Source organism: Pipistrellus hanaki, assembly GCF_964339955.1.
Source record: "Pipistrellus hanaki genome assembly, chromosome: 18".
Lineage (NCBI taxonomy): Eukaryota > Metazoa > Chordata > Mammalia > Chiroptera > Vespertilionidae > Pipistrellus > Pipistrellus hanaki.
In genome coordinates, this window is record NC_140520.1 from 15,291,184 (window position 1) to 15,318,278 (window position 27,095).

Genomic DNA, 27,095 nt, shown 5'->3' on the forward strand with positions numbered 1-27,095 from the left:
ATGATGGCAAATGTATCATTAGCCACGACCAGCGGTGACATGTTAGAGACAAAGGGGCCACTTTGAATCTCAAGTTCCTGTGTCTTGCGTTGCCTGTTTCCTGTGTGCAGCGCTCAGAGAGGAATGCACCGCGGCATTGCCGCAGGCAGGAAAAGATAACATAAGGTGTAGCTCCTGGTCCAGAAGGGATATGGTTAAGATTTGTCAAGCTATTAGAAGTACTTTATAGGGAAAATTACCTCACCCAATGACTCCTATGAATCCAAATTTTCCAGTTAAAAAGAGGGAGAAGAACACATTTTGCCATTTGTGCTAGAGATCAGTATCTCTTTAGTTAAATGCAAATTACTTTAAAAGCTAGGAAAAACCTATAAAAATTTTAAATGTTCCACACCGGGGGCTTAAACTAAGAGTCTTTGTCAAATAAAATGACTTCTGGAAGATCTGCTCTGAGCAACTTTCTTTGCATCTAAGCACAGGCTCTCTCAGAGGAAGGAAACAGTAAAGTTCTCACAGAGGGGGAAAACGTTCGCCACTCAGTAAAAATCCCGCGCCTGGCGGCACGAAAGCTTTCATTTAGCTCAGCTCACTCCTCCGTGAGTGCCTTTGGAGCACCAATAAAAGCAGATTATTTTTGGACTGAGAATCTGCCTGGCACATTCTTTGAACTTAATAGAGCTAAATAAAGCTATGCAAACTCCTGTAGTTTCTGGAGGTCATCCAGGAGCGATAGCCCTGCGCTAGTTTTCAGGAACCTCGCAGACCCAATGTGAAGGAACGCCCTTTGGTTTGAGGAGATCAGGAGCCTCATATATGAATAGACCCACTTCTTAAACACACATTAACCAGAAAGGAGAGTAGATATGAATAGAACCACTTCTTAAGCATGCATTAATCTCTCTCTCTATTTCTCTCTCTCTCTCTCTCTCTCTCTCTCTCTCTCTCTCTCTCTCTCTCTCTCACACACACACACACACACACACACAAACAAAACAGTCCGGGAAGTGGCAAGCAGGAAGGAAAAGCACAGAGGCCTAGAAGTAAAGAAAGCCGCGTCTTGTTTTGTGTCCTGCACCTAACTCATTTCCATTCCAATCACTTAATTTCTCTGAACCTTGGTTACTTTATTGGAAATGGAAAATGTTTGTCTCCCTTGACAGGTTACCATATCGGATGTGAAGAGTTTATACACCCACAATCACTTCACACATATAATATTATAGGCTTGATTTTCCTCGCTTGTACCTTTTCTATTTTTTTCTCAGAATAATGTAAGACAAGCTCATCATAGAAAATTAAAGTCTCAACAAAACAATAAGGTGAAATAATCCATCATTTCATCATTCAGAGATGGACACTTAACATTTCAATTCATTTCATTCAAGTCTTTTTTTGCTCAGTATTCTTTTTCATAGTTTATAATATGCCATATGTATAACTTGCATTCATATATATGAGCATATATATTCATAAGTGTCCTTTCATATCATTAAAAAGCCTTTATAAAACATAACTTTAAGTAACACACATTCCCCTATCATCGTTATCAACATTATAGTCAATGTTATCATCGTTAATAATTGAACACTACGAACCATGTATACTAAGGTAAGTGGTGTACATAGATTTATGTTATTTTATTTCATTCTCATGAAAGATGTTTGTATAATGAGATAAATACAGCCAATAAAACCAAAATATTGAATGAAGAGACTGATAATATTCATCAGTAAGCCTCCGAGAGAAACTCCAGGACCATTTAAATTAATTTAACTGACAACAAGGTGACAGTAACATGGCTAATGACCTCATACTTCTCGGAAAAGTTAAAGCAAAATAAGAATGTGTGTGTGTGTGTGTGTGTGTGTGTGTGTGTGTTTTATTACTTATATACACACTTGAAAATACTTTTAAATTTTTATTTTAACGTCTGGGAAACAAAGTATTGGTTTTTGTATTCCTAAGGAATGCAATCATTTAAAGATGGATTAATGCCTCAGTGAAATGAGAAAAGGCTTCTGCCAGTACACAGAGGCACCATTCAGGGCTTGGGTGGGTGCTTTACAATCACAGTAGAGACCTTTGGCTTATTAAAAATCACAATTTTTCTGACCATTTAGCCTCTAAATGAAGCAGCGGGGAGAAATAACACTGTATTATTTCTTTAGCTTCCAGAAATCAATCTTGTCGTTTCCATTTTTATCAACAGAACACATTCAGAGCAGAATTGGGGCAACATTGCTGCTGATTTGATTTGACCAATGATTCTTAAGCAACAGCTTTCACAACACTGACCACTTTCTGTTGAAAGCTTGCTGGTCTACCAGCCTTTGCTAGCCGAGGTAACAGAGGGAGAGGACTAGAGATGGAAGAGTCAGCCTGTAGAGGGGGGAAAGGGTGGGCAAAAAAGGATGGAGGGGGTCTCTGGAGAAGGGGCTCCAGGCTGTTAACTTTCTAATCCTCCCTTCAGAGGGGCCCGCTGGCCGCCAAGACTGTTGTTATCCTGTGTGCGGTGCTGACGGTCTATAATCCTTTGTCAGAGTAATTGACGGTGAAGTCTGCACTTTTGCAGCTAATGATAAATAGGCCTTTTAAAGGTTGTAATTTTTTGTTTAACCGATGCCAGTTGCAAATAGTTTGTGCTGAGGAATAATTCCTCCATGCCAAATAAAATACAGTGGAAGTCTGTGGCGTGTTTTTCAGCTTATTGTTAGTCACAGCCTGCCTGACAGAGCACTTTCTGTGCGGGAGATAAATGCTCAGGCCCTCGGGCTGCCAAACTTAGTACAGAAAGAACTTTTCTGGTGGAAAAAGCTTTTCTGTGTCTCCAGCACACATTAATACTTTCTTTTTGAATGCTGTGCTTTTAACTTTTATTCTTTTACAAAATTCTTTCAGAGAGAGAAGTGTTTAATTCCTGGACATGCGAAGGATCCTTTGAGTTTTTAAATGTCTCAGTTCTTTCTCTTCCATCCTGGAGCTCTGGTCTGCACACAGCTCCTCTAGGGACACGGCCAGAAGGGGACTCTCCTCAGTGTGACGAAAACTATATGATGAGCCATAAGATTAGGGAAGAGGGTCAGGAGGGTCCTGCCCACTTCAAGAGTGAAGGGAAGTTTTAGTGAAAGGGCCTGGAGCATGGCCCACAGGAGAGAAACAAGGGTTCCTGTGGGCTCCCAAAGGTGCAGGCTGGCCTGGCTTTTAATTGAGATGACTGCCTTTAAAAGTGAAACAAAGTGACACAGAAATACGATGGGAAATACCATTTTGCCTCAAAATACAAATGAACTCATTTCTGGGAGTTTTGCATATATGTAATTATATGTTAAATATACCAGTGGAGTTAGCAATTTAAAAATATCCTAAGTTCAGTTTTTTGGGTCCTATCTGATAGTATGTTTTTGGAAACTTTCCTTTTTTACGCATCAAGTTGTTTAAAGTGAGGCTCCTTAGGAGCCAGGGAAGTTCAGAGGGAGCCTTTGGTGGGCTGAGTTACTGCAGGTTCCCAGCAGAAGGGTGCCTGGACTTCTTGGGTGTATATCTGGCCCATTTGGAAAGTCCTTCAGAGGTCCCCAAACACTAAAAAAAAAAAAAAAATCATGCTTTTCATGTTCTGAATTTGCACTTTGTATCTTTAGTAACTTGGATGCACACAGACTTCATAGATTGAAGGAAAGATGTACAGGAGAGTTAAAAACAGGAACAGACAGGGGAGAAAGTGGGAGATGATGGACAGAGATATTAGGGTGGAAGTTTAAGAGCAGCCCCAGCATCTGACCATGGAAAGTAGCAGGCAGGGCCATATTATTAGCATTGACCTTCTAAATCTATAAAGCATCATTTGTCTCATGCCCAGCCAAAACCAACCTCCATGTAATTACCAGGATGCTACCTGAAAGCCAAAACTGCTCCAGTCACCCACTCCCCCGCTGAAAATGCCTTTCCTGACTCCCCTGCACGAAAGGTTGAAATCCAAGTGCGTGCTGTTTGAGGCCCCTCACCACCTGGCCCTGCCTTCCCCATGGCTTCGTCTTTCTTTTCTCAACGCTCCCAAATACTTGGCTGTGACAGCACAGGAGGGTCAAGATTGTGTCACTTACCTGCCTTGTGTTTTTGAGACATTGACCTTTAAAATGAGCACATGCTTCTTCATGGGGCTGCAGTGAAGAATAAATGAGGTGAAAATCCCCTCTGAGCAATGAGTACTTCTGCTTTCTCTCTCTCTACTCCATCCATTACAAGCAATCTTTTTCCCCTGGTCAAAATGTATATTTTTCCTTCCAAATCCAGTGCAATTAGGCCTTCCTTTTCTGTGACTTTTTTCTCACATATTAAAATACAATCGATCCTTCCTTTGTGCTACCCGAGAGTGTGCCCTCCATTATTTTACTTAGCTCATGTGTTTTGTTTTGTTTTTTCCTAAAATGACTTGTTTATATACCTGCTTTTCTTACTAAATGGTGAATTCCTTGGGAAGGTGGAGGCCATTGACCTTCTATGTACACCAGCCAGTAGGTGTTCAATAAACTTATGTTATAGGAATAGAAAGGACACACAAGACAGGAGATCTGAATTGATTCATCATTGCGACTTAATTTGAATCCCATCGTTTAAAGCAGGGGTAGGGAATCTTTTTTCTGCCAAGGACTATTTGAATATTTATAACATCACTCGCAGGTCATACAAAATTAACAATTTAAAAATTAGCCTGCTATATTTGGTCAAACATTTAATTAACTCACACCTCCTGCCTTGGCAGGGCCAGACTAAAAGATTTCATGGGCCTTATATGGCCCAAGGCCGGATGTTCTTCACCCCTGGTTTAAAGGAACATACAAGCTTTGAGCATGAAGTCAGTTTAATTTGTGGGCATCGGATTCCTCCATCTTTACTCGGGCCAAATGCTTTGCTTGTTTCGTTCAAGAATTTTACATATGTCAGACTCCACCCTTGGAGTTGGTTTGTGTGTGTGTGTAAAGCAGACTCAGATTTTTGCTAACAAATGTAATTTCTACCACAAAAGGATTAAAAAGAGAACAACCCAACTTAATTTCTGAACGGGGCTAACCAGTTCTTTACATTGAGGTGCTTGCCCATATTCATGTCAGAAGATTCCAACTTTTGACTTGTTTTCTCATGTTTTCCACTGTTTTGTCACATGAGCATCCTCTGAAGGATAATACTCAAATTTAAATTTTATTTATTTTTATAGCACTTAAACAAAGATGGTATGATGTGGCTTTTCCATAAATGGCAATAGTAAAATATTTTAAATAGCTTGGGGATTCCAGAAAGCTGAGGCTGTGGCAGCTCAGTGATTGATGATGCTGAGTGTATCAGATGGGTCCTAGATCTACACAGTTATCTCGTTCCCACTGGCTTCATACATAAGCAGATTTATGCTCCCACCATTCTGGGAGGGTTTTATAACAAGTTGATCAGGAGAAGAATAAAAATAGCTTGTAGGCTATGAGTTCAAGTCTCAATTTTTTGCTAAATCAAATGCTCAGAAGCATTTCTCCAAACTAAACACCCCTCATGAAAATCACATAATTGCAACCCAATCATATCAAGAAGTTGATCTATTTATCTATTTCAATTTCTGCATTAAAATTATACCAAACACACTCTCACAAACCCCCATCCACTTCTTAAAAGTTCTCTCATTTTTTAAATAGTTTTAGGAAGGAAATTTCATGACCTCTGCATTTCCTCAGGATCTCTGGTTCTATGAAAGGCAGGTAGAGTAAAGCTTTTCAGAACGCGTTTTAGCTGTGTGCCTTTGGTCAGGCTGCTCGACCTCTCTCAGCCTCAGTTTCTTCATCTGCATTATGGATATGATAATAACATGACCACTTAAGATAGTGAAATATTAAATAAACACCTACAGTGGTTTTTGGCAAATAGTATGTACTCTGAAACTGTTTTATAAAGGTAGGGGAGGGTGAGGGTAAGGGGGAGAGATCAACCAAAGGACTTGTATGCAGACAACAGGGGAGTGAGGGCATGAGTGGGAGGAATTGGGAAGGTAATGGGGGGATGAGGAGAAATATGTAATACCGCAATCAATAAATAAATTAAAATGAAAAATAAAATATCCTCCTCCTAAAAAAAAAAGAAATATCTACATTAATAAAAGAGAAATATGCAAATTGACTGTCACTTTGCAATGCCCACCAGCCAATCAGGAGTATGCAAATTAACCCAACATTGATGGAAGCAGCCCTGCCCCCAGCAGCACTGAGCCACTGGGCAGCATGCATATCGGCATGGAGCAGCTGGGTGGGGCAGGACACCTGCTATGAGGGAGAGGGCAGGGAGCAGAGGAACAGCACTCTAGCAGGAGCAAAGGCTGAAGGCTTCAGCCAGAGCGAAGACCTGGGTCCTGGATGCCAGAGGAAAACTGGTGTTGGCAGCCAGGAGAAGGAAGGCCTATTGCATGAATCTTCATGCAATGGGCCTCTAGTTTATTAAGTACTTACTTGGGAAATCATGTTGATCTAACATCATGTTAGATGGAAAGTATGCAAGAAAGGTACAAAATATTATCTCTGCCTTCACAGAGTAATGGCATTATATGATAATTACTAGTATACAATCATATAAATTAAAGTATATAATAGAATCTACACTAATAAAAAAGATGCAAATTGACCATACCTTTATAACACCCACCATCCAATCAGGAGTGAGTATGCAAATTAACCCAACGAAGATGGCGGGTTAATTTGCATATACAGGTACCAAGTGGCTGGGGGTGGGCCTCTGGGCAGCGTGGGAAGGCAGAAAGACTGCTCTGAACCCAAACAAAAAGGCGGCTCCAGCCAGAGCAAAGGTGGAGCCAGCAGCCAGGGGAAGGAAGGCCTATTATTGCACAAATCTTTGTGCATCGGGCCTCTAATTCTATAATAATTATCTAATAATGTCTTATTTCTATGCATAATGCTTTTAGAAAATCATCTTATTTGTGCCTCATAACAATCGTATAAGACATTTAGGAGTTTGTTTATTCATTTGTTAGTAAAGAAACTGGAGCTTAGGAAGCATATGTGAGTTTGCCAATAGTGAGTGACAGAAATGGAACTGTCTCAGGGCTCTGTCTACTACCTAGTTCAGGGGTCCTCAAACTTTTTAAAGTGGGGGCCAGATCACGGTCCCTCAGAGAGCTGGAGGGCCGGACTATATGAACTACTAATTCCTACTGTAACACCTTGGCTGCACTCACTGCCCAAAAAACCTGGCGGGCAGGATTAGACCCCTGGGGGCTGCATGTGGCCCGCGGGCCGTAGTTTGAAGACCCCTGACCTAGTGTCATTCCTGATACATACAGAATCTCCCTGTAGGTAGCTGTTAAGACTGAAATATATTTAAAAAAAAAAAAAAAAAGACAACAATATGGCCGTGTATAACAATGTGCTAAATTACATAAATCAAGCACCTGGGACAATTACAGTTATTAATTAGAATAATTAATATGATCTACAGAAGTTGGGAAAAGTAAAATAAAATTTTAATTAAATGTTATTAAACATTGGTTCCCTGTACGTTGAATTAGATAAATGTTGTTTTCCTTAGTTTTGCTAATCTGTATTAAATCATTAATACCTTTTTTGGTTAAAACTGCAGTGAGTGCTTTTCCTTATACCATAGACATTTGGAATATAAATGAAATAGCATATGTGAAGTGTTTTATGATCTTGGAAAAAAAGGCACCATAGAAATGCAACCTCACAACCCTCAGAAGTTATGAACTTAATTACATTGTCTCTGGCTAATGGAATTCAGTTCCCTCCAACTGCCCTGAGAATAAAGTGGAGAACATAGGTTTCTAGTTCTTTCCCTGAGGTTAAAAAAATCTGTAGGCTGTGGTTAACTTTTGGCTTGAAACCACAAAAAACACAGTCCACATATTCATCATGTCCAAAGGTTAAGAAGGGTACACAAGATGTAGCTGATTTATTGGCCATTGGTCATTGCAGTCAGTGTATAGGACTCGATGCTAACTTGCTTTCTCCACTGTGCTATATCCTTAAAGGAACCTCAAGAAGCAAGAGAGGCTTTGGAAAGCCGGTGGCATATATCTTCCTGTCTCCTGTCCTGAGCTCCCATAAGGAATGATCTTGGAGAAACTCACCTTTGTGATGTCTTTGTTGAAACAAATGTTAGACAGATTTGCCCTAACAGGTCTGCAGCCTGTGTCTGATAGACTATACACCAAACTTTTCCTAATCCTTAATGTTAGACGTTCTCTCTTGCTCTGGGAAATAAATTGTTTTCCTGGATGCTCTTCTTTTGGAGAAGGCAGCAACTTGGAATCTAACAAACAGGCCTAGATTCTGTTGTTACTGGATCCTGGGGAACATTATTTTTCCAGCTCTGACAAGAAGCTGCTTTTGTAGAGGGAGTCATAAAACTTACCTACTGGCTCTGCCCTGGACTTTGAAACATATACTGCAATGGGTCCAGAGTCTCACATCTTACTGGGTTCCTAGTGGGATGTAGGAACTCTCAGAGTTTAAAGAAAGATCATCCTTAGTGATTCATCTTTAATGTCCTGCTTCTTCTTTTTTTCTTTGCCACTTTTCCTCCTCCATGTCTGCATTATGCTGCAATTTAAGACCTCACTGATACAGTTCTTGTTTGTACCAACCAACACCACTTGGGAATTGACTTCACTTGGAACATTACACTTTCTGCCTTAGTTTAAATTTTAAACATCTGAAATATCTTTTTTAAATATTTCTCTTTTTTGTTGTTGTTGTTTATAGCTGAGGCCAACTGGCACTGATATCACATGGGTTTTTGACTGGGCGTTCCTACCTAGAAACTGATATGTCAAAGTGAGTTACCAGATAGAGCTGGCATGAGACTAGGTAACGATGATCTGTCTTAGCACTTTTAGTGGGCTACACAGAAAGCCAAACAAGTGAAATGTTTCCCAATGCCACAGGTTGGTCTTTTCCACTGTGGGCAATCGGATCTGCTTCTGGTTCTAATGTTTATAGCACTGTTACAGTTCAATCCAGGCTTGTCTGAGCTGAGTTACACATACAGCCACAGAGACACATATCCGCACCCACCCACACACACAAGTACACAGACATTTCAGGAAAAATATGCCCCCATCTATAAATGTTAGATTATTTTAAAATTCCAGAATATTATAAAACAGTTTTTCATCTTTGCTCTCTTCTCCATTGTTTGCACACCTGCTAAATATGAATATTTTCTTTAAAAATATCTCAAAGGATATAAGCATCCATGCAATGTTGGCATAACCCTGATATCCACAAAGATAATCAGTAATGTTATTTAAAACATCTAGAAAACTGCAGATTTGACTGTAGACATATGCATCCATGAAATTATATAATGTATAGTTAATCCATTGTTAAATTCATATATTCCAAAATCAGATATAATTAGTAAATAGATATATTATTTTTCACTATATCCCTCTTTGAGTGCACAGATTTGTTAACTGGTAAGTATTTGAAGAGGAATTTATAACTGAAAATCAGAAAGAAACACTAAAAACAGTGTAATACGATGCCCAATTTGACAGCCATAGAAATAGAAACCCAGATTGGCAACGTTATATTCTTAAAATCACATGACTGGGAAAGGAAAAAAATCACATGACTTCTTAGGGCCAGATAGAGTGAGAACCCAGGCTGTCTGACTTCTAATCCACTGATTTATAAGCACTAGATTGCTGAAAACATAGGAAAGGGCATAAAATCACTATTATGTGAATCTGATCTGTGACCTATGATTCATTAGAAATAATATTTGATATAAAAAATGGATTTTCCCAAGTCAAGACATAAACCATACTCACATCACATCACATCACATCACATCACATCACATCACATCATCTCTGTGGCCACCAAAGATAGTGCCCTGTTGGCTTTGAGAAGAGCTGGAAATGGTGCTAAAACTGTAAGTCTCCAGGAACTAAAATCATAATAATCCTCTAGCCAAGAAGATTTATATAAAACTAATAGGTCTGTAATAGAGAAAGATGTTTAATAATGCTATAAAGGCTGGTTTGACCACTATCCCTAGAAAACCTTAGTATGGAAATAACCATGGAGAACAAAGTGAAGGACCCCAGTAGGGGTCTTTGAAATACATCTGAATAGCTACAAGGGGGCAGCTTTCCTTCTAGGTAACTCCCTCTTTGGTGAAATAAAAAATTTTAAACTTCAGCTTACTATGCCCCCACTTTTGCCTAAATCAGTTACCACTACGCACACTTACTTTAACTGATTTATGGCAACATTGTGATTATAAAATGTGATTTCTAAAATATCTTCTTCCATCTATATACCTAATCCGTAGATGATTTTTATGAGTCTCTGAGTTTGCAAAATCTTCTAGAGTATTCCTAAGATACTTTGTTTTAAAGGTGCTGACTTCCAGTAGGTTAATCATGTCATCAAATGTTGTGTCATTTTAATTGGAGTTGCAGAGGAACAGAGAAGACATGAGAAGGCTGGCAAATGAAAGTCCTATTGATGGTTGGGGAATGGTTGGATAGTAGAATTATACCCTAGCTTGTCCCAGTTTGTTCTTCCTCCTGGTTTGAAAGGAGGAAGTCCTTTTTTGAAAGTAATTTTAAAAATTGGAAAAAATTTAAAGTAGTGGACATCTGAGCAAAGATGCAAGAATGTGAAGAAAGAACACTTCTACTGAGATTGGAGGTATGCCAAGTAAATGAATGATTTAAGTGGTAACTAAAAAGTCATTGTTCTTAGCTTTGGTTAACTTTTCTAGTTAAATCTTCTTCTTAATGAAGATTTAACTAGAAAAGTTAACCAAACTCTTCCTCCATCCTGACTTCTTCCTGTTATGAGTTGAGCAGTATGAATTCTTCGTGCCAGCTTGCAGATGATGGGGAGTTGGAAGTGGTGGTCATGACATGAGTCACAGTGACACATAGATTACTCATAGCTTTCCACTCCAAGCAGACAGAATCGCCTAACAAGGAGGTCTCTAGGGCTGTTCAGCAACAGGGGACATGATTCAGTGGAATAAGATTATTCCACATGGATTTTTGGGGTATTTTGTCCAAAAACATTTTTTCTTCTATGATTTTAGTGCATCATCTTCCAACTAGTTTAAACAGTCATATATCCCTGGAGAGGAAATCACCATATAATTAGGTTTAGGTGTGGTTGACAGGCAGTAATGTTCCTGTGAAAGAATTAGCCAGGCTTTTTTTTTTTTACCCATGCTCCTTTGCTGGTGAAAGGGGATAGAAGACACAGTGACTTGAAATGACTAATTAGAAGAGGATACAACTTAAAGGTAAACATATATTTTTGGGAACAGAAATAACTGTACTAAGTCATCTCTAAATGATCAGTAATTCCAAATGTGTCATCATTATCAAAGTCAAGGATGTACTGAGTGCTACTAAGATGAATGGGGTTCTGTTCCATATACTTTTCTCACCTGCCCTCAGGCTTACCTTCTCATTGGGGAGATAATTACTGATGCAAAGTCATACACAAGAAAGGTGCATGAAAGACCTGAGCACCACATGCTTCTGGAACTTACATGCCCTAGAGAAAACGCAGTTGGTCTTTATAACAAGGACACTCGTGTGCCAAGAATTTACAGGAATGCATCCCTGAAAGGACTTCCGGGTTTGGTTGAGCGTGAATTGACCGGGGTGTGGGCATTTTCACTAAGCACAGTTAACATGTCCATGTTGCCATTTACAGAAAGGCACCTGAAGGCAGCCAGGCACTAATGTTAGATGCTGGACACCCATTAACAAGTCAGAAAAGGCTCCTGCCCTCATGAAATGCATATTGTAGTGTGAGACAATACCAGTAATTACCAACTCACACGTGTTATAAAGCAGATGGTTTCGCTGCTGGAAGGACAATAATAAGGGAAAGGATACTTTTGGTTGTTGATCAGAGAAGGTGCCTATGAAGAGCTGACCAGTAAACTGAGACTTGGAGCAGGAGAAGGAGCCATCAATATAATGAATGAGTCAGTGGGTAGGGTGAGGCCTACAATGTGTTGTTTGGCAAAAAAAGACAAAGTCAAAGATCAAGGCTGGTAGAAGAAAGCAAAGAAAGAGCAGTTACTCCTATTTCTATTTAGTCAATTTAAAGTTTAGAATAACCTTTCTCTTAGAAATCTGTCTCTTAGAAACCTCTCTGGTTTCCTCCTATTCTTAATTGTGCTTTTAGGTAAACTAGCTTAAAATAAAGATTCATATTAATTTCAACTTGGAGGCTTATTTGTGCAGAGTGCTCTGGGCATGGAGGAATAGATCAGTCACTTGAGCTTTCTCCAGGCATGTATAATTGGAGTATAGTTCTCATTTGATATATTTTCTAGCCAAAGGTTTTCTAGAACAAAGACAAAAACAAAACAAAGCAAAACCAAAAACATAGCAACAGAAGGGCATGATTCAGTCATTTTGTTAAACAAATAATTATTGAAAGTTTTCTGCTGGAAACATAAAAACAATCCTAAAAGCCCAGGATGCTGGATTTGAAAGAGATCTCAGTGCCCTAGCCCAACCTATAATTTTTGCATGAAGGCCATTGTGGCCTAACATTCAGATTTGGTCTGTGATCCTTCTGAATGAGAACCTGAGCCTCCTGATTGCCAATCCAAACTTCTTGCCGCATTTGTTTCACAACAGAATTTAAAGCAAAACTTAAGAAAATGCTTATACCCAGTCATTACATTTTAAAACCATGTGTCTTTTTTCTCTAAAAGCAAACATTTGACAGTCTAGAAAGTTGAAACTCAGAGATGTTACATGGTGGTATATTCCTCAAAAAAAATGTCCGGCTTTCAACCACAGTTGACGCTTTGGCTTTTCTTATTATTGAAAGAGAATTTAAACATTATTTACAAATTACCAAGCTGCTCATGTTGGCCATTTTAGCATTTTTCTGTCTTAATTAGTTTGCTGTAGAAGGTTGAAGGGGCTTTAATTTCCTTTCCAGCCCTCCTCATCTACTCTGTACAGAATTTCCCTTGGCTCCACCTCTTCCTGTGATGAAAAGCTAACTTTCTGTTCCCTGTGGCTTTCTCTGCTATAGGCATCTCGTCCTTTTAAGTTGAGATGAAGACATATAAGAAAGCACAAGTCATGCTTCTGTTCCCAAGTGTTCAAATGCCTCATACTTGTCTTTATAGGCAAGTAAGAGAGTCCTGTTCTGTCACCACTGGCCTTCCAAAAGCTGAGCTTACTCATCCATTACAGACATCTCCTTTGTTGCTATCTGCTTTCAGTTTTTGTTTGTTTGTTTGTTTCTTTGTTTAAAAATCTGTTTTTTATCAGATTTGTCTTTAGAACATTAACATTTATTACTTAAAAATGAATCATTAAAACAAAATGGCTTAGGGTGGTCACCTCCCATGAAGACACCAATCTCTACCGCTGATGTCAAGATTGATGTTATGTCTCATACAAAATGACAACAGCCTCGCTACAAAGGGAAACCACTACCAGAAGAAGGCAGCAGAGCACGGCTCATCTAGAGCTCTGTTTGTAATCTTAGTCAAATCCCAGGCACTTGCAAGGGGACCACACACCTGGAATATGGCAAGTTTAGAGAGGTTTTAAAATCTCGGTCAGAATGCACTTTTCCCCCCAGAACTTTGCCTTCCTGTGTTTCTTTGCATCCCGTTAGAATTTATCAAAGCACTCTGACATTAAAAAAACAAAAAACAAAAAAAACCCTCACTGAGTAAATATTGAGTAATATGACCCAACTTTTGTGTTTTCAGAATGTGGCAACCAAATTAGTTAACCCAAAGCAAATAGGCAGGGAAACTATTGAATTTTCATGGCCTGATTTTAGCCTTTGGCCTTTTTTCTCCTTCCTGACTTAAAAAAAATTTTATTTCTCATGAGGTTACTTGTTAAAGGCACCAATTGCTTACCTGTTTTTGAGTGCTAGAATCTGCATGCCTTCTGAATGTTTCTTTTCAAAACCTAAATTGAGAAATAAAAATTGGCTTGTCAGAAAGCCAGGAATTGACTAGCAGTAGAATTGTCCCAAATGGGGCTTTTTAGACAAACTTCTAGGCATAATTTCCATGTGCCAGTTTCCATGTTTCAGTTCTTGATTTTTAAACCTTTCTTTTTCATTATTCAAACTCCCTAGATATCAATTATGCTCTCTATCCAAGCTGTCACCTCAACATATTTGAATGGTTGTCATACTTTTCTCCCCAGTTATGCTGTGATAGAAAGCTTACTGAATAGTTAAATACCAGCAGAGTGAACAGAAAGACAAGGAGTGATGGACGTTGATGAGTCCCTGTCCAAGGGCAATTTCAGCACATCTGACCGAGTGTCTATGACAAGTCAGACTATCTGCCTGCTATGTGTTCATCAAAGTTGCAAATCACCCTAGTTCCATTTATTGTTTCAAAAACTGAGGGTCAGAGAAGTGAAGTAACATACCCAACACCACACAGCTAATAAGTAGCAGGATCTATAGGAAAACACAGGTTTTTTGATTTCCAAACCAGTTAACTTTCCACTCTATTCCTCTGTGCCCCCTCTCCCCAATTACAGTTTAGTTGGGTCCAATTAGAACATTATTATTATTATTATTATTTTTGACCTCCAGAGATGAATTGAAAAGTGAGTCAATAAGTGATTCATCCATTGAGAAATTGGGAGTAGGTTACATGTCTAAAGCCAGAATTTGATTATTATCAAAAAGGGAAGGTATTCTGTTCAGTAACTGAACTCCTATAATTATAATCTCAATAAAATGAATAATTTATATCTGATTATTCATTTTTATTTACTTAGCATTGCTAAGAGCTTTGATTAAATACAAACATCAACTTTGTACTCTCAATCTAAAATAGACTCAGAGTCATAGGGAACAAACAAGCCAGCAGAGGGGAAAGGATCAATGTAGCCCCAGAAGGAAGTTAGGGCTCCAATAGAGGATTGCAGGAAAGGCTTGTTTTATGTTGTTGATGTCCTGGAGGTTTCTGAATCCTTTCAGAAAAATGTCTTAAGAGAGTTAAAGTAGAAAATGTGATATGAACTGTGTTAACATTTTGGCTTTGTGGAACTTATTGGTCCTTGAGAGGTGGAAGGAAATCAGACATGAAGGAGTCAAACACAGTACCAACTGCAATATGCTATCTCACATTCTCCAGTGTCTTCTTTTCAGAGGAAGGCTGGCTATACTGAGAGTGCTCAACGTTGAGCTGTATCTACATAAAGTTGCACTGGCTTTAGTCAGAGCCACTCACTTATCTTTTTAGTCAAAACCATTTAAAATACTGTTATTTTACACTTTGAGAGCATGTTATTCTCCAAAGAAAAGTATGTTCCCCAAATAACACTTAAGGTGTTTTAATGCTATTTTATAAGGTTTAAGGCCAATACTTGACTAAAAATAAACCATGTCTAGGCCAAGTTGATAGTAAGAAGAAAAAAAACACGTATCAAAGACTAACATGTAACATTCAGGGTCTGGCAGCTGTAAGTGATAATACGCCCGGGAGTGACAATAGCCAGCCGCACAGCTAGGCATTTGTATGGGCAGAGGCCTGCCCCCCTTTGACAGATGCTAGGACTCACTGGTAGATGATGCTGTTGAGAAGGTATCGATGTGCTGCTGATGTTGGCTCTGGTCGTTGTGATGCACTAACCTCAGTCTACAATGCAGCACTCAGCCCAGTCTGGCGACCCATGTGCCACTTACCGGGGCCCATGTTAAAAGGATGCTGTCCTAATTGCAACTGGAACTCGGTGTAACCAAAGAAACGCAAGTGGATGCCGCAGCTCTATCTCGCTGCTTTTCATAGGGCTTGCAATAAAAGCTAAAACAGTTTTTAGTGGCTTTTGCAATTATGCCTCCCTTCAATTTTCTTAAGGTTACAGGGCCTGAACCACACAAATCCCATTAAAGTAAGTAGCTGTTGTGCAATGTAGGTCCTTTGAAAACATTCCTCCATGCCCATAAAATGATCAGCGGGCTGCTCTTTAGATCCGCTCGCCTGTCATGTTTTCAACCAAGAGGCAGGAGACAGGCTTTGATGTGGCCTCTGGTTTCTGCTACTGAAGCTGGAGTTTTACCTTCTTGCATCAGCATGCTTCCCAAATTGATGGGACTTGGGCACGCACATTTCTCTTCGGATTTTAATCTTAAAATATGTTCTTGCTGTACCTTGAAATTACACTTGGCATCCCAATTTGGATTCTCCAAGGCTCCTCCCACACAACAGAGAGCAGAAGAGGGTCAGGGTCTCGGGGAGTTAACCCAAGCCTGGTGGTGAGTGCAGGGCCTTTGTGAGTAGGGCATCCTGGCTTGCTGTCTGGTCCTCAGTCCTGAGGATGGCCCTTCCCGCTGTCTTCTCCACCAACTCTGGCAGCCCCATGGGGAGTCCAGAGGGAATTTCATGCTAGAACCAAGGTCAGAGCTAGTGCTCTCTTGAACTTGTAATCGAATGCACCAGGGGCATCCTACTTGGGATTTAGGGCTTCTTCCTGGAGAAGTGCTCGGCACTTATGCTAACACTCTGACCAACCGAAAAATGACTTTCTATGTGTGTGTCTATTTGCTTCAACCCATCCTTGTCTGAGGACTGCTTTTCTATTGAGGAATAAAAATGAAGGGCCAATTCCTGCATTTTCAAAGGGATCCGAACCACCACAGTTTCACCCATCTCTAGATCTGATGACTAACCTGTTTGAAAAAGAAAAATGGTACAAGGTGTCCCCCACCCCCAAGGTAAAACTATCTACAGAGAAAGATAATGTTAGCCCAATTATTTGCTATGCATTTTTTTTTTAAAAAAAAGAATACCTGGAATTAAAAAATTATTCAAATGAATCACCAAGATTCTGATTTTCTGGGACAGCTTCTATACCACAATACTATCATAACTCCTTCACGTTTTATTGTCATTTAACTTAGCTAAACACCCTATTTCTTTTCTATAGAAATACCTGAGGTGATACAGACAAAGAAGTGAACCGTAATTTTAACCAAGTACTTGATTCTATACTAAAATATATATAGGAATTTAGAGAATGGACTTATCAGTGAAGTTTTATAGAGGAGGTAAGATTTCAGATGTGTCATAGCAAACAGATTTTGAACTGAGTCCTAAAATGAAAAAAAGTGCAATTGTGGGGCGGTGGAGAAGATAGGGTGTACTACTGTGATGAAATAACCTTGCACATATTTAATTTATGAAGCAAGGACTTGTGGAGGCCACTGAAAAGGAAAATTCAAGAACATCCGGATCAAAGTAGCTATTCTAGATGAGAGTGGTTGCATTTTTTAGCTTTTATTTTTATTTTTTAGTTGGGTCAGGGCTTTATTTTTTTTAAATGCATCTTTATTGTTGAAAGTATTACAGATGTGTCCTATGTTTTCAATGGGGGAAGAAAGAAAATGGTTGCATTTTTTAATGGCTATTCTGATAGAAATGACAACATGTGATACACATGGACCCTCTTTTTTAGACCCTCTTTATATAACTACTAGAGACCTGAAGCATGAAATTCGTACAAGGGGCTCAGCCCTCACAGCTCCGGCTTCATTCGGAAGGTCGTCTGGAAGGTCGTCTAGAAGGTTGTTCAGCTGTCCAGTCTAATTAGCATATTACACTTTTATTATTATAGATGATGGAAAACCTGTCTTTCTCATAAAGTTTTTCCAGGGTAGTGGTTTTTGTTTGTTTGTTTGTTTGTTTGTTTATATCCCTAACATTCCCTTGCTTCTCTCATGCACAGCACACACTTGTCATCTGCTCTTGAGAATGGAGTAGCATTAGGAGTCCTGGCTCAGCCACAACTGGATTGTTATTTGGGGCAAGTCATATTATTCTTCTAGGTGTTATTCACCTCATTTGCCAAATAATAGGACTGAATTAGACAACTTCTCCGGTTTCATTTGGTGCTAATATTTTATGAGGGTCATTTTGGCTTATTTTTATCTGAAAACTTGTTGATAACTTCATGTTTGCAATTAGTTGTCATCCATAGCATACATAATCATCCATAAAACCTGTAAACGCACTGGATTTGAAGCATGATTTTGGTAAATATGCATCCATGTCCCCTTTGGTTATTCTGCAGCTCAGTGAATCTTACCCATTTCCAAATTCTAAGGAATGAGATGTATCCTGATTAGATGCCAATATCCTTGAATACATATTTCAAAATCAACCTTCACTGTAGCTGTTTTCATAAGCAAGATGATCTTCCAGTAATGATAAAAACACATTGTTTTATCTCCCTTGTGTTCAGTTTAGAATCTGATAGACTTATCACAGGTCCTTCCAATGTCCCCATTCTTTCTTTTCTTTTGTTAATATGTTTTTAGTGATTTTTAGAGAGAGGGGAAAGGAGAGGATAGAAAGGCAGAAATATTGATGAGAGAGGACTTCATCGATTGGCTGCCTCCTGCACACCTCCTACTGGGGATCGAGCTGGCAACCCAGGCATGCGCCCTGATAACCAGGAATAGAACCAGTGACCTGATTGCTGGGTCGACACTCAACCACTGAGCCAATACCAGTCGAGCCAATGCCCTCGTTCTTAAACTTCTACAGTGTTTATATTTCCTCTCACACTGCTGCAGAGACTGTGCTGGACCCTGTGCTTGCATGTCATGGGGGGAAATGGGGACTCGCACTTTGTGAATCTTGAGCAAAGACAGACGAGCCAAGGGCTGCCACTCAAGCTGTCCCTGTTGCCCCCTCACTGTCTCTTTCTATTATCCACACACTTTGAAGGACATTTGCCAGACCCAGACTCCCTGGACCCCTGTCATTCGTGTGTCTTTTCTCACCTTCGACATGATCTGGACTGGTGTTTTCATTTGTTAAAAACAACAAGAATGTTCGCTGGGAAATTTTTGCTGGAATGGTCTCAGGTTATCATAGCTATTTACTCTCTGTCAGAAACTCTAATTCTCCATTTCCCTGGCTCCCACGCCAGGGGACCTGGTGGTTGATGGTGGACAGTCAGTGGGATTTGAGTGAACAGTGGAAGATGACAAAGAACTACCAAGGATTCTGTAGCAGGTTGTAGAACTAATAACAAAACATAAAATACTCTTGTTATCGATCACAGTTTGGCAGTCAAGAAAAAAAACAAGCTTGCACAACAGCACAAAGGTTGAGACTTTGTGGTTATATTGGAGAAGCATTTTTTTTTTTCCTGGAGGAAAGAAAACAGATAATGTCTTTGGCTTTATTAAGGATTCCCTCTATATGATTAAAAACAATAGCCTCTGGTCTGGTCTCAGTCTGGGGTAGGTATGGAGACTAAGGATTTTTTGCAGACTTCTGTTTTATGAGAACATGAAATGCAGGTTGTGGCGTTGTCATAAAGGCCTGGATGACGTAGAAAGACCTAAAGTATAGGACATATAGAACTGTATTCAAAGAAATTTGGGAAAGAGAATGGGGACAATAGGAATGACTCCAAATATGCAAATAGGAAGAATACAAATGCAATGCAATTAACTGCTCACAGATGTTTGATCCTTACATTCTAGTGTTGACATTGTTGTAAATGAATTTTGCTCATAACTAAACAGTGGTATAACTGGGATACTGGTTAGAATATTCCAGAACTTGAGAGATCCCAGAAATCATGATCACTAAATTGCTTCCATTCTCAAGATGCCACCAATCTGTTTGTTATTAAGTGTCACAGTGGTGACTTGGAAGCAGAGCTCCTGGTAGAGGTTTAATAGTACCAGATGCCCAGCCGGTGTTACTCAGTGGTTGAACATCAATCTATGAACCAAGAGGTCATGGGTTTGATTCCCACTTAGGGCACATGCCCAGGTTGCAGGCTTAATCCCCAGTAGGGGTTGTGCAGGAGGCAGCCAATTAATGATTCTCATCATTGATGTTTCTATCACTCTCTCTCCCTCCCACTTCCTCTCTAAAATAAATAAAAAATATTTTTAAAAAAACAAATACTACAGAGGTGGTGGGCCAGACCAACTACGAAGTTGAGAGAATGAATATCAGGGCTTCCTACCCGGAGGAAAGTGGTTGAGATCATACAGGTGGTTGTTTTTTCTACAAAACAGTGTGTAAAGACAAGAAAAGTCCCAATTTTCCCTGAAAACAAATTCAACAAGCTACATTTAGATACTTTAAGAAATGTGCCTTCTCTCTTCTAAGTTCAAAGGGTATTGCTGACAAAGCAGCCTGCATGAAGAAGAAGTCTCTGATGAGAAGGACTTAGAAGCCTCAGTTGTTAGGCACTGAGAAACCTGAGTGAGCAGCTGCTGGATTTGAGCTACACTTTGAATGTGCACTCACATCTAGAACATTCCCTAGATTTGTAATAAGGATAATATTAGAACTCAGGTAGGTGTCCTTAGGACATGATCATTGGAACTGGTAGTCTTATTGAGTGTGTCATATGCTTACGGTCAGAGAAGATCAGGAGACTTTACATGTTGGAAAAATAGTTAAGAGCTCCTTCCTGTAGAAAGTGAAGCAAGTAGCCAAGCTCTCCTCTCTCTCCATCCTCTCTCACCCTCATATTTCTCTTTGAGTCAATCTCTTTGGAGATAGAGAGCTTTTGGATATGGATGTTCAATTCATCAGGCCCAGCAAGGGACTTCAGCTTCAGCAGCTCACACTGTAGGTCTCTGCTTCACAGACTTGGCAGTGGCGTGGGTCTCGGGTGATGTTTTGATGGGGTGCTAGCACAGCTGGTTTTCTGCTCAGTACACACACCCATTGTTCCTGGGCTGAGGAGTGGTGGCAAGACAGGAGCACATGACTCTCTGCCTACTGTAGACGGCTGGGTCATCAGCTTGCCAGTATACTTTTGGGGGAACTCAGAGGAAACCAAGGAGGGAATTGGGCAGTGTTAGCTTAGGTGGATGGTCCTATGAGCAGTAGTTCTGCTCTAGGCTGAGGCCTCAGCAACGACACAGAGCCTTGAGCAAAGCAATCAGGAATCACTTGCTGTTTCCAGGAGAACATACGGTAAAAATAAACCCCTCTTATCAGTTTACTCTATAATATTGCATTTGTGATTAGGTGGGTATGTTGAGGAGAAAGACCAAGGGGATAGTTGGTCTCCTTGGTTGTAAAACTATATGAATGAAAACAATATTGTCTAATATAAATAAGGTCTAAAGCTATCTACTCTTCCTCCTCCAGCTCTACAGAGGTCTAGAGAACATGGACACCAGTAAAATTTTCCTTTAGCCTCCTTGACAAAACAGGCTTCCCAGAGCATGCAACAAGTGTCCCTGTGACAGCTCAGGTCTGGTCTCAGATTTCAAAGCAACAACCAAGCATCAGAACTGCTGGGGTTCTGGGCACAGGATGTTAATGAGCACCTATGGGTGGCATTTGGCTCTAGCACCTTGGTAAAGCAGTGAGCAAAGGAAACAATAGCTCACTGTAGATAAACAGAGAAAAAATATAAAGGGGGAACCCCATCCCTCCTCAACATGACTTTCGCGTCTTATCATTAATGTCTTCCATTCCAGATGATCAGCTGAACTCAGAGGAAAAGAAAAAGAGAAAGCAGCGGAGGAACCGGACCACCTTCAACAGCAGCCAGCTGCAGGCTCTGGAGCGCGTCTTTGAGCGGACCCACTACCCTGATGCTTTTGTGCGAGAAGACCTCGCCCGCAGGGTGAACCTCACTGAAGCCAGAGTGCAGGTAAGCCCAGTCCTCCTGTCTCAGAGCACGTCCATGAAGACTGCTTAACCCTCAGTATCAGAACGTCCCACTTTTCTGTGCTGATCTCAATTTTATATAAAGAAACCTGGTCAGAGCAATGCTGGAAATGGGGGTGGGGGTGGGGGAGACAATTTTTGAGTTGGGAGCTATTTTGCCCCATCAAAACCATAATTAAATGTCTTTCTTCTATGTAGAAACTGCCTTCTCTTCTTCCTCTCTCACCTGACTATATTCTAATGGCTTTTGGAACTGTGAACATTCCTTGTGCCAGCAGGCCAGAATTCTCCCTCCACGACTTTATTCCTCCTCCAGGAAGTCTTACCCTTTCCCTCTGAACCACGCCCTTCTGACTCTGGTCTTCTTTATAAGTACAGCATGTATCACAACATGACACGTATTATATTGAATTGTATGTGAGCCAACTTCCCCTCCTAGACTGTGAAGTTTTCTTGGATGGAAGCCATATCTTATCATCTTTGCACAAGTCATCTTTTTTCTTCTACTTTTTCCTCCCTTCAAACATTTATCAAACACCTATTATGCTCTTGGAACTGTTTATGGGTTTCTGGGAATGACTAAGACAATGGCCTCCCTTCAGGATATTACAGACTAGGGGCAGACAAAACAGATGTGTACACCATACTGTTACAATGTAGTAAGATAATGCTCACACTAAAGAAATGTTCAAGAATTAGGGATTAAGCCCTAGCTGTGTGGCTCAGTTGGTTGAGCATCATCCTATGCATTGAAAAATTGCTGGTTTGATTCCTGGTCAGGGCACATGCCCAGGTTGCAGGCTGGATTCCCAGTAGGGGGCACGCAGGAGGTAGCTGATCAATGTTTTGCTCTCACATCAATGTTTATCTCTCTCCTTCTCCCTTCCTCTCTTTCTCTAAAAAAATCAATAAATATATATTTTAAAAATTATTATTAAAAAAGCAATAAAACCAAAGAATTAATGACAGAACAGAGGACGGAATGATCAAATCTGCCAGGGACAAAAGGAGCAAGAATTCACATATATTCAGCACTGAAACTGTGCCAACTGTCACAATGACCCTGTGAGTAGGTATCATTATGCTCATTTGATTTAAGTGACAAAGGATCAGAGAAATTAAATAAATATCCAAGGACAAGTCTTTAACACCTCATAGCCAATATTTTATCCAATTCTGTAAGATGTTAAAGTCATGTTCTTTTCATGACATCTCACAAAGGAGGTGATGTTAAAGTCGAATCTTGAAAGTATGTCTTTTGACACCTGGACAAAGGGGAGGAATGTCACAGGCAGAGGGAATATTGGCTGTGAATAGACTTAGGTAGGAAATAACTGAATATGTCAATAGATTTGAGTCTGGGCTAGGAGTTGGAAAAATAGGGGCCAGTGCATTTGATCCAAGCTGTGTAGGGTGCAGCCAGATTGGTGGACAAAGAGGTCATTCCTGAACAGTCTTTATTCTATGCTAAGACTTTTTTATTTGATTCTGCAAGTGATAGGGAACCAGTGGATGGTATCAGCAGGGCATTAGTACAATTATATGTGCATTTTAAAATGATAGCTCTATTAGCAATGTTGAAGGGCACAGCGAAGCAAAAGAGCCAGGAAAGATGTGTGCAGATTCTGCCTTGACTTCAACCCAGGCCTTCCACTGGGCACCCGTCCCACAGTAGTTTATGTGAAGATTGCTCCCTAGAATTTTACAAATGTTCCAATTTACACGATAGAATTTCTTTCTCCCGTTTCTTGTCATGCATTTCTATAATTGCATCTAAATCTAGTATTTCAAATTTCCATGTCTGCCTTCTTTTAATAGACTGTGAGCTGCTTAAGTCTCATCTCTGTCCCAGAATTAAGCACAGAGTCTGCAACACAACAGGCACTCCATAAAGATCTCTTGAATGAGTAAATGAATGAATAAAATCCCATGGCCATCCAGAGAGTTGAAGGATCATTAGTCAGATGTCATTGAGTTAACAGCCATTTGGCTTCATCTCATTGAACCTATTTCTTCAACTCTGAAATAGAAATAATAAAGCCTAATATATGGAATTATCATGATAACCAGAAACTATGTATGCAATGTGCTTCTATAAATTCCTAGCCCTGGTAGCACTTAATAAATGATAGGTTGATTATGATGCTGCCAGCACCAGCCATCTCCATCTAACCCTACAATTGAATGTATTCCATTCAACATCCACCCTTCAGTACCTTTATTTCTGTTTACAAGTTTCTTTCTAGAAGTTCAGGAAGCTTCCCTGCCTGTGTTCAGCATGTCAGAGGCGCTGGAACATTAATAACCAAAATGATGGTTTACAAATCTTCAGCCCCCTTACCCCTCAGTGGCAGTCTGTGTCCTGGGTTAGTCTCTTCTGTCCCATGAGGCTGAAAACACCCTTCCATGGCTGTTCTCTGCTATATCTTCACTCTTCACTGCTGTTCCCTGCATTTCCCATAAACCATCTCCTTCTTAAAGCTTATTGCTGGGCCCACTTCAAGGGAAGATGAATTTTCTTTTATATAGCCAATAAGCATTATGAAAGCAGAGGGATTTTTACATTTTGAAGGCACTTAAAAAATGTCATTGTCTCTGTGGCAGACGTCTAATGAGATTTTCTTTTTTCTCTAGATTGTAAGTACAACAGGGATTATAACCAAATTTTGCTATCTCATGGGTTAGTCACGGTCTTACTTCTGGAATCCTGATTAGTGAAGTACCTCAGGGTCCCCTTATAAGTCTTCACTCTTAAGAGCTCTCTGACATGGCTCACCTCAGGAAGGTTACAGCATGTTTCTACTGTTCTCAGGAGAAGTCCATATCTCCCCTGCATCTTCCTTTGGAAGGCATTGTCTAGTAGAATCAACCAGGACTTCTTTGGTGTAACCTCCTTTTCTTTTTTCCCATCCCCCTCCGGTGCCCTTCTCTCTTCCCAACCACCTTCCAGGTGTGGTTTCAGAACCGAAGAGCCAAATTCCGCAGGAACGAGAGAGCCATGCTGGCCAATAAAAACGCTTCCCTCCTCAAGTCCTACTCAGGAGACGTGACTGCCGTGGAGCAGCCCATTGTACCTCGTCCTGCTCCAAGACCCACCGATTATTTCTCCTGGGGGACGGCCTCTCCGTACAGGTGAATGGTTGGCCCACTCTCCCTTGCTCTACTTCCACATGTTTCTCAGCGCTCCGTCACGTTCAAAGTTGCTTGTGCAGCTGGCTGACATTTCTTACTGGGCTAACCTCTTCAGAGACACTCAACTTGCTGACATCCCCAGATTTTCACAGGAGATTACTAGTTGCCCCAGAAGCAGGGTTTGGGGCAGAAGAGAGAGGGGCAGGCCATCAGCAATCTCCTCTGAACTCAGGAACTCTTGCAAAGGTTTCAAAGATGGGGAAGAATCTAAAAGAAAAGATCACTAAGCCATGCTCAGAGTCCCCCTTGCAACCATTCTGAAACAAAACTTTACTCCATTTCCAAATTTAAGATAGATCCATTTTTCTATGCTCAAGTAGGAACTAAATTTGTAAAGCTGTAATTCACAGTAAAACTAAAACTAATTTTTAATTGGAAGGAGGGATGGATGGAAGGAAGGAAGGAAGGAAGGAAGGAAGGAAGGAAGGAAGGGAGGAAAGGAGGGAGGGAAGAAGGAAAGGAGACAAGGAGGGAAGAAGGGAAAAGAGAGTCACAGAGAGAGAAGGAAAAAATATCCAAAATCATTTTGATCAGTTTCAAGGTCACAGTTCTTTGTTAGTAGAGGATGTCTTATGGTTCAAATTGCCTTCCTATTCTATTGCTAAATCTTATCTACTTATCTGAAGTGCTTTGGGGGTCAGTTTGTTTGTGGGGGTTTTTTAAAGTATAAAAGCAATGTATAATTTACACTAAACTTTTATATTAAAAAGGTGAATATTTTTTAAAGAAGCAAATAACAGAATACTATTTCAATGTCTTGGAGAGGCTTTTAACCTCCATTTGCCATGCTGTTCAGAATTATAGGTTAATGCCAGAGGGAAGCTGAGATACAAGTGCCTAGCACATTGTCACCATATCAGTGCCTTTCTTTGAATCTAAACCCGGGTACTCTTAGAAATGAGATCAAGATTATCTCTGGCTGACTGCAGTGGAGAAAGAAATATTTCCAAATTCATTTATTGTGCTTTGGTTACCTTTTTATTGTTAAAGTTCACGAATGGGTTTAAGAGATGTTTAAATTAATTATAGGTTACCCCCCCCCCCAAGTGGAAGCTGAACTCCTGATGTAAAATACCACATTGTGAAATGCAAATATGTTTCAAACGTTGATTACTCTAATCAAAGCAAAAGGCCTCACCTGAATGTTCTTTTTCTTCCAAATCAGTTTCTTAAAAGAAACATCGAAATGCATTTGCAAATTTCTTTTGAACTCCCCATTGTGAAATTAGCCTGAATTACTTTGGTCTTAGTCTTCTTGCTCTCAGACATGGTAGGCCTTGCTGATTTCAAAAGATTAGTCATATCTTTGGGTCCCATTTAAAATTCAGACTCCTCTCCCATAGAATTTATTCAAGACCCATTTTGAAGACCATTGTGAAATCACCTACTCTTTAATATTTTTAAATACCCAGAAGTCTGTTGTGTTTCTCTGATAAATATTGATAGCTCATAGACTCATTAAATGTCTTAGGAAATGGATGTTGTTCCAAGCTTGATGTTTCAAGGTCTCTGCTTTGAAATTGGTCATAGCCAGGAAGTCCTGCGCCCTTTTCTGCCTGGGTTCTACGTAGGAACTTTTCATTACCAGATGGCTGTATATTCAGCAACCCAGATGGCTGTATATGGTCTTACCAGTGAGAGGCTGAGGGCAGTCCCCTACAGCAGTGGGGATGAAATCCTTCCTGAATTTATACTGGGTTAGGTTACCAGACCTCAGCAGAAGTTCAAACCTGGGGCCAGCATCATATATATTCTGTATATGGGCATCTAACTGAAATTATTAACAAACAGTTTATGTGTGCCGGTTTGGGAAATGTTCTATTTTAATTTGAAAGATTATGTAGAAATATTAGATACATTAAAAAATACTCATAATTCCACCATCTTGACATAACTAGTTTTGCTTACTTTTGCAATTAGAGTTCAGTATTTTATATAGTGTAGACTCAGTGTACATATTATTTTGTATTCTTCTCTTTTCACTTAAAATTATATAACCTAGTACTTTTTACTCATTTCATGGTATACTTTTATATCACTTCTTTCTTAGCTACAGAGTTTGTAAAATATAATTCATTAAAAATTTATAGACTTTGATTGTTCATATTCTGTATGAAGAATAAGTTAATCTCCAGCTATAAGTAGAAAAAAAACTCAATGTCTTAAAGCAGTAATTTAATCAATAATAATGTTGTTTGACCCAATAT

General features: G+C 39.9%; 1 protein-coding gene across 3 annotated transcripts in view; it reads left to right on the forward strand.

The window, feature by feature from the left end:
- Positions 1 to 27,095, forward strand: part of PRRX1 (paired related homeobox 1) — an 85,509-nt gene that overhangs the window by 30,768 nt on the left and 27,646 nt on the right. For all 3 annotated transcript variants that reach the window (XM_084865260.1, XM_084865261.1, XM_084865259.1), the window contains exons 2-3: positions 21,504 to 21,679; positions 24,647 to 24,828. In XM_084865260.1, coding sequence (XP_084721386.1) covers positions 21,504 to 21,679; positions 24,647 to 24,828 — 358 coding nt within the window. The remainder of the gene's footprint in view (positions 1 to 21,503; positions 21,680 to 24,646; positions 24,829 to 27,095) is intronic.